The sequence below is a fragment of the Apostichopus japonicus genome, chromosome 20 (assembly GCF_037975245.1).
Source record: "Apostichopus japonicus isolate 1M-3 chromosome 20, ASM3797524v1, whole genome shotgun sequence".
In the NCBI taxonomy this organism is placed as follows: Eukaryota; Metazoa; Echinodermata; class Holothuroidea; order Aspidochirotida; family Stichopodidae; genus Apostichopus; species Apostichopus japonicus.
This window is the reverse complement of record NC_092580.1, coordinates 23,798,006-23,806,659: the sequence shown is the minus strand read 5'-3', so window position 1 is coordinate 23,806,659 and position 8,654 is coordinate 23,798,006. Positions and strand designations below refer to the sequence as shown.

The 8,654-nt window shown below is 37.0% G+C and overlaps 1 protein-coding gene across 2 annotated transcripts; it reads right to left on the bottom strand.

Moving 5' to 3' along the window:
• Positions 1-807: 807 nt before the first annotated feature.
• LOC139962231 (synaptotagmin-7-like) lies at positions 808-8,558 on the bottom strand. Of its 2 annotated transcripts, none has more exons than XM_071962249.1 (7): positions 8,166-8,558; positions 5,964-6,161; positions 5,303-5,557; positions 4,764-5,014; positions 4,095-4,224; positions 3,392-3,523; positions 808-2,309 (listed from the first exon to the last, which is right to left on the bottom strand). In XM_071962249.1, exons 1-7 carry the CDS (start codon positions 8,367-8,369, stop codon positions 2,238-2,240), a joined length of 1,242 nt encoding a protein of 413 aa, XP_071818350.1. In that variant the 5' UTR covers positions 8,370-8,558; the 3' UTR covers positions 808-2,237. The 2 variants fall into 2 exon arrangements, with proteins under 2 accessions (XP_071818350.1, XP_071818351.1); XM_071962250.1 differs by lacking the exon at positions 8,166-8,558 and adding an exon at positions 8,012-8,044.
• Between the last annotated feature and the right edge of the window lie 96 nt (positions 8,559-8,654).

Sequence of the window (8,654 nt, the reverse complement as noted above, 5' to 3'; positions counted from 1 at the left end):
TGTATGTAAAGCGCTTTGAGACCTATCGCTGGTATAAAGCGCTATATAAAAATCAAATATAATTTTAGTAAGGTGGGGTTTTCATTCAAGAGCGATCTACTAATGACTTTCCAAATTGAAAAGATTCCAAATTTGAGTTAAAAGTTGAATTGGAAGCCACCGGACATGAAAGTTGTAATCTTGCGGACTTCTCCCAAATAACTGCCTGATTATATACCATGGAAGAACAATCTGGACATCAATGCTAAGCCTAAGATGGAAAGGGCAGCCTTTTCTTTATCACTGAACATGACCTCCATTCCTGCCCAGTGATGCACACAGGATTTTGAAGGGGAAGGCTAAATCCCTGGATAGGCTGTAGGTGTATCCAAATTTTAGCAAATTGTGTGGGGCTGTTGAATGTGACTTGCAAAAAGGGGGGGGGGGGATAACCCCTGCTACAATAATCTAAGTTTAGAGGTCAAATGGTGTATTCTGAAGCATATTTAGACTAAACGCTAGGTTAATAGTCCGGTCTAAATGCATGGTTGTGCTAAAAACTACTTTCAAATTTTGAAAAAGTTGTCCCCCAACTGATGGAGGTGGGGATGGCACCCTCCCCTTTGAGCACACCACTGCTCCTGCCCCCTCCCATCTCAAGCCTCTATCATGAATTAGTACTAGTTAATACAAAGTTATCTACATTGTGCCATGCATGGGTATTTAAAAGGTCAGGGTGGAAGAGGGGGGGGGGGGAATTGGGAGGCATAACTTTTAGCAAATAAATGCAAAAACAAAAAATATCAAATAATGATAGAACAAATATGATAGTTTGTATGAGTCACTTTATTTAAATGTTATAAGCATTTGGACGGAGTTTACTCGCATGAATTAAGCATCTTGAACAGGCGGTAGAGGAATGTTCAACACACTTACATTTACACTTTTATATTGTTGAACAATCCAAAAGAATGCAAATTATACAAATTTCTTATGATACCAAACTACACTTTAATCCAGTAAATTCTCAAAGTTCATGATGGGGAGGAAACTAACAAATTGGAACAACTACAAAAAGTGGAAGGCATCTCATGAAAGAATTAAAATGTTTATAAATACTCTGTAGTGTACAGGGTATATCCATTTGTGGAAGCATCATTTTGACATACGGATCAAATACAGTCACAAAAGCTGTGAGATGCATGATATAGATGCCTGGGTGATGTGAATCTTCTTAAATCTTAAAACAAACCCTTAGAAACAGTCATATGAAAGACAGAAAGATTGCTATATTAGGTATTGGCCTTCTGGCCATGTGGGCGAGAGGGACACCTCCTGCTAACCTCTTAGGCCCTCACTGCCCATTCCTCCCCTAACCCCTTCCCTTCACGAAAAAGGTATTTCTCTTGACTGACTGCTTTTCCAAAAACAAAGTTTGATTTCCACAGTGCATACAGGGTTGTAGCATCTTCCTTCAAAACGGATTGTCTTACAGTCTCAATGAAAAATTTTCAACACTGGAAGCAGAGGCTTAATGAAAGGATTGGAAAATCTTAGTAGTCTTTGTATGTTTTTGGATGATTCATATTTAAAATAAACTAGGATTCAGAATTCTGATGTTTACTGCTATATCGTAAATCAATTCATTCAAAATAAACTTGATTGCACCGAAAATAGTGTATTTGTGCAAAAAAATGTTAAAAAGAAAAGAACAAAGAAAAGATGAAAGAAAAAGAAAAAACCTGGAAATGGATTGTGATGACATAATGTTGATAACTTACATTTAAGGATGAAAATAATGCTAGATGGACAGAAAATGGTCATTATAACACTGATAAAAGTTGAATCACCATTGAAGTACTCTTTTTATTAATGACAAGTTCATTGTACGTTGATCGTGCTGTATCCAAAAACATGGTAAGTGAGTTAAGATCTTGAGGCAACTTGAAAATTTGAAATCTTGTTTATTATCTTAGAATGCAAGAAATTTTGAGCTCAGCAGGGAATGGTGGTGGTCCTGTGCATTGTACATAATCATGTGCGGCGAATAGGATTGCATTCAATGACATCATTTACTAAGTGATGTCTTAGCAATCTTTCCTTTGTTTTTGTAATCTGAGGCAAATTTTCGAATGAAAGATTAAAAAGCAAAATGTACAATAATATAGATAAAAAATAATGATACCTCCGACTCCTAACACAACTTAAACAAAACTACCAGCTCTGGAATGTTGTTTTCTTTGATCTTTGAAACCCCTTCACATTGGCATACCATCGATCAGACGAAGCTTAGCTGACGAGCCTGCCTTACGACTTCGAACGGACACGATCTAAGTGTTGGAAGACAAACGGATCACACTGAATAACATACACAGAAGTCGCACAAGTTGTTACTTTTAAAGAACGTTAGGAAAGGTTAGCGAAGGTGAATTAAGTAGAATAGCAATATCTCAGTTGCTATGTTAATCCTACTCTATGAGACAAGGGACAATACATATTAAGTGTAACAGTGACAGTTGTCCATTCCATACAAAGATGTTCTATTGTAAGTTTGGTGCTCTTTTCTATGCATAGTAGCAAGTGAATTATTTCTTCCTTCTGCTATCAGTTTCAGTTTATCACTTCATATAATAATTGAAGCTGTTATGCGAATTGTATCGTGATATCACGGGAACCATATAAATGAAAAACACCTAACCCATTATGCGAGATATTTCAACCGGTACTTAGTTTACTTAATTTTCAACCAAAGGGTACTTTTTCACAACAAAAATGTAAAAAGGGTACTTATCATTCTCAAGAAAGTAGAACTTGTACTTTATGAAAAGGGCTTTTGCCAAAACAAAAAAAATAGGGAGGTGGGGACATCTCAGTTATTCTCAACAGATCAAGAAAAACAGATTCAGTCCAATTCTGATATGCAAAGGGGATAGCTAAACCTGCTCCAATAGTCTGCTGCATCTACAGATGTTATGTGTTACCTATCTGAAATATGAAGTCTTTAAGTCCTGCCTATATTAATCTGAATTTGACCTGCACCTAAATATCAACAAAAGCTATAAATGAATGTAAACTGAGGAGGTCTGTCATCCATACAGTACAAAACAATAAATGGGAAAAAAAGATCAAATTTCTCCATAATAATTTTTGTATGGATATGTTTCTAACTAAATGTTTTAAGGTTTGTCTGGCCAGAAAACTATATCGCAGCATAACCAGCACTGTACAATACCATACACTCTGATAAAGAAAAGATCATCAAAAAAGTATGCCTTGTTGACAAATACAAGTCAGAAGTGCTATGGCTTCCAATTAATATGTGGCTGTTAGGATGTTAAAGATGGATAATTGTCAGCTATTTATATACATGTGTGTAATTTTCTTATTATTTATTAATATATCTACATCTTACCTTGTTACCAGTTTGGTTTCTGTTGAATACTAAGTAAGGGTACTTGTACACACTGTGTGCATACATGGCCTCCTTAAACTCTTGAGCTGTTGTAGACTGAGATCCTTGACTACGAACTCGGTCAGAGGTTTTCTGAAAAGCAAGATCAAATAAAAAAATTTAAAAAAAAAGTTGTAATTATGACTAGACAAAATGCTATAAATGCCTTTAAATTGGCTACAAATTTTCAAGTCATCTTCTATTCATCATTTGCTGAAAAATATATTCAATAATATATGAAGTGTTAGCAAGCCCTTGAAACCAATTCAAGCAGTGTAGACAAATGATCCCTGCATAAACTTAAAACCTATTTCATTAAGTTCATGAGCACCTTGAAAATGACCCACCATAATTTAACACTAATTATGAGCAATATTTAATTTTTTTTAATGAATTTCTATCATTGTCAGAGAAGGGAAAGTAATTGTTTTGACCCCTAATGTCCCACTCTCTCAAAGATCATTGTGAGAAAGTTTCACAAACGATCATGAAATACTTCAAGAAAAGATACATTTTGTAATTTGGTCAGTGGGCAGAGAGTTAAGACTGCCAGTGTGTCCACTGTACTATGGCACAAAGTCTTATGCTAAGATTTGAAAATGTACAAGACTGAGTAAAAAAACATGTCAGAAATAAAAAAATAAATAGGTGCATGGGTTCTCACCAAATCTGCTAATTCAAACTTTCCTGTAAAGCCGTTGTAAATATCTAAATTAGTTAAATCTATGTAGACCTGCCCAAGCACCTCTGTATCACCAATCATAGCTTTATCTAGCACATGAAGCACGACGTATCTGAAATAAAAGAATGCAGAGTGTTGAACAAGTTAATCTGGAGGACTGGGGTTGGGGTGGGTTGGGGTGGGGGAGGTAAAAAGGACTGCCACTCACCTTGGATGTGGATATATAATAAAACTCTATATTAACACCACATCCATCATTATAGAGTGAGTCAACACTGTTACCAAATATTTCCCAAACATAATGCAACTACAAGGCTACATTTCAAATCTCTGTACCCTCAGACTATCTTTTCCCCACACTTTCCCCTCTGTCACCTGCAAATAAAAAAACCTGATTCTTTGCTGCTCCTTGTGCACTAGTTTGCTCCAGTCAAGATGAGTTTGCGTACGTCAATTGAAAACAGCAGAAATAAATACTTCCAAACTAATCATGATTTTGAATGCAATTTCCCTGTCACTCCTGCAACATACTTTTTTGCAATAAATTCTTACAACTGGTCATTCTTTATCCAATTTTCTATCCAAAATATATCACACCTCTGGGCAAGCTATATTCGTTGATAAGCAGAATACAACAATGGTATTGCTAACCTGTCCACAAGCTCTTCCTTAGCCAGTGTGTATTCAAAACTTTCTTCCCAAACTGGAGACAACGTTTTCCTTTGGACTTGCGTCTCTGCCCCCTTTGGTATACCCGAAACGATGACCTTAACGTAAGGGTTTGGAGGTCTATTCACATCTCTACTTAAGAGATCAGTAGCGGCGTGGACAGTCACGATCAAAGTATCCGGAAGCTTGTACGATAAGGATACTTCAAGGTCACCTCGGATGTTGAGATCTGTCTAAGTAGAAATAAGGAAAGATACACATCAATTATGCATAATATTTTATGTGAAATTGTAAAGAACTTAGAAATCCCACATGAAGATAAAATGTTTGGACATGATTTTGGCTTGCATGGGAAAAGAAGAAATGTTGGTTGGACGGAGGGGATTATGGGAGGGATGCATGGGTTATGGGGAGGTGCCCGCATGCTAAACATCAACTACTGCGTATGAACGCTTTGGTCGAAGAAAGAATTTGCTTCACAACAGGAATTATTCAATTGCTGGAGCAGTGACCATATTTACCTCTGGTTGCAGTTCAAACCAACTTGTCCATGTTTCAGCCAAGTTCATCTCAGAGAATCTGATGATTCTTTCACCCAGGAAATCATCCTTACCCATGGGGTCACGGCTCAGGACTTGAGCCCTGAAGATAGACTCCACAAGCTCCTCGGGTGTCACCTTAAATGTAAAGATCTCATTGTATATTGGATGAAGTGTTTTCCTGGCAAATCGAGTCGATTTGGTTCCCTCGTGGTTAGAATCTGGTATCAACTCCATCTGTAGGTAGATTGTAATTTAGATTGTGGAAGTTTCTGTACAAGGGCTGGAGGATAGTGGTTCTCACCGTCTTGCAACAATCCGCAAATCCTGGCAATAGTGCTGGTATTGACATGCAGTTATTATCAGGTGGAGATAGGAGGTGGAGATAGGAACAACTACATTTTGAAAGATTTAAGTTAACCTTTTACCTAACTATTTAAAAAAAAAACTCCCCAAAAATGGCTACATATTAATCACTTATAATATTTAATTGATATTTTAGTAACTCACTTTTCCATTTTTTGTTACTACAACACATCAATGAACTGAAGTATCCTATAACATGTAATTAGAATACGGTCACCCTACAGTGTTGTTGATATAAAGTTTATGTTTTCGTGAAATTACTCCGGCACTAATTTACCTTAACATATGGATCAATGGTATTCCCCCGTAGATCTTTGGCACTGAGGTCTCTAGCGCAGACAACTTTCACAAGGAGTGCACCACGCTTCTCGTTATATTTGAAAGAGAGTTTCACTTCTCCTTTTGCCTCGCCGATCGTCTTCATGACAGCAGGATCCATTCTTTTGTAGAGTTGTTTGAGAATGTAAACACTTTCCTGAAAGAAAATGATGAAGAAAATTCAATGAGGAAAGATACTGACTATCCCAATGGGGTGCATATAAACATAAACAAATAAATAGAAAGATCAAATCTTACAGGTTTTAACTTTTTGCTCCTTAAGCGCACTTTATGCAAAAAGAGGGATTCAAAGAAGCTACTTTTGAGATAGTATTCTTTGCTGGTAACACTAGCAGGCTTGTGAAAACCAAAAAGTTAAAGTTAAGCACTTTTGCCTTTTGAAAAATGGGTGTCTCGAGCCATGACTCATAACAGTACATTATCGCAGTGGTCTGTTCTGCAACATCTCTGTCTAACTGCAATCAATCTTCAAATGAACACTTTCAAAACACGGCAGGGTTCATTTGAGGCAGAAATGGTAGATATGGGTGTCCAGATTTTTAAAGTGGGTGTCCTACCTTTTTGGGGCAACATGATGACATATTTGCATACTCTGTACTGAAAACTTGAGAAAACTTTGCAAGGCTTAATATATATTTTGCAAGCCGTGCACGGAAAAATATGCCGTCATTTTGCGAAACCAGCTTTGCAAAAGAAGGCTGGCTGCCTAAAGCCCTGTTCTACAGTGATAAGAAATTTTTATTGGATTGGAGTAGCAGCACACCCTGTTGCATATATTATTTACTTACAAGTCAAGATCTACTATAGGCTTTTATCCTACAGTCAAATTCCTGCTATGCTATGCTTATGTTGTAGTTGAGTCCTTGATATTGAATGGTGTGACTGAGGATTTTAGCCTTCCTTCAATTGATGGAATGAACATCCTAGCTCGAGACGTGAGTAATTTCCATACATTCATGGAATAATTATCATGTAACGCAAAGTAAAATGCTCTGCAAAATGAGCAAGTTGCTATACAAGTGCAGAGATTCGAACAGCAACGAGTTCTTACACTGGAACCAAATAAGGGACAAAGTTTAGAGCTTTCAAAAATGCTACTAAAATTTTGAACAACTAACTTGTTCCCTAGTGTGGTATATCAAGCACAGTTATTCAAAACTGCAGACAGAGAACTGGCCACATTACATCATGCTACTTTACAATAATGGTAGTCTACTTTCTTACTGAATTAGGTTAATTTTCAATTATTTGGGAGAAATTAATCCCAAGGGAATAGCCTAATTAAATTTGAAATGTAATGCATCAATCTGATCACAACAACAAACCATGGCCAGACTGTTCTTTGTTTTAGATTTTTTTTCTTAAAGTCAATCATTATTTATGTCATGAAGAATTGGACACTTTTCTTGTTTTATGGGAAAACAAATAGGCCTAGGGGCCTATATTATTGTACAAATTTCCATACCTATACCTACATGCACAGTTTCCATTGTGAGATAAATGTACCAACATCTTCAATATGGCAAACATCACTACGCAAATTGTTTTCCTGTTTGATCACTAATATTTGCAGCATTTGCTGTTTGCATAGTCTAATTTTTAAACATCTTCCTCTTTAATAATAGTGCTGAGCTCCATTCTGTTTTCGTCTGGAATTTCAGGAAATGGTCAACATACTGTAATCTTGTTTTTCTTTCTCATAAGGATATCCTCCTTTCTTCACGGCTTGCTGGTCATTAGACTAGGCCTAACTTTAATAATAATTGGTTGTACCAACATAGCTACAGACTACAGTAATGTGTTGATGAACAGACAAAACAAAACTGACAAATGTTGTGTACATGATTCAAATTAAACAATGACCTCTAGCCTAGAAGTCTGTCATGAACGAAACGTGTCCACATGTAGCCAGGGCTTTATTTTGGGTTTCTGCAGTGCTTCTGCAGTGAATGGAATACACAGAGAATAAGGACTCCATGCACATACTTTTTGATGTTTGGCCATTATGTACATCATTGAATAGACAGGATTCGACCATGATCAATTGTGATAGCCTTACAAAGTTACACTACATCTTAGTAACTGTTTTGGATGCTACAAAAACTAGGCCCACACACTGAAGATAACCAAGTTACTCAACCTGATTCCTAGCTTGACGTTCCACAAAGTCATCTTCGGAAGTTTCGATGGTAGAGTTCGGATATTTCCTTCTCTTGCTTTGTCTTGACAACTTCTGGACCAATCTATTGACGTTAGCATCGTCTGATTTGTAATTAATTGGTGGTATTGAAGTCTGCGGTCTTGGACCAGACGGTGCTGCTGTTGAACTCGACCCAGAACCCATAATACATCAAGTACAGAATGATGTCTACGCAGCGAGAATGTTTTTAAAATAACCCATGTTCAAAAAGTTTAAAATGAGAGTTTCGAGTAATCTGAAAACACCATAAGGCAGCATAAAAGCTCAAGAAGTCTAACTCTTGACAGTGCTGGTGTACGTCGCCGCCATATTGTTTACAAGATGACGTCATCCTTGCCATGGTATTGAACCGGGTGATTACATTTTGCCATAAAGGGAGGGTGCCATCACTTCTCGCTCGTAATATCACATATGGCGTTTCCGAGAAGT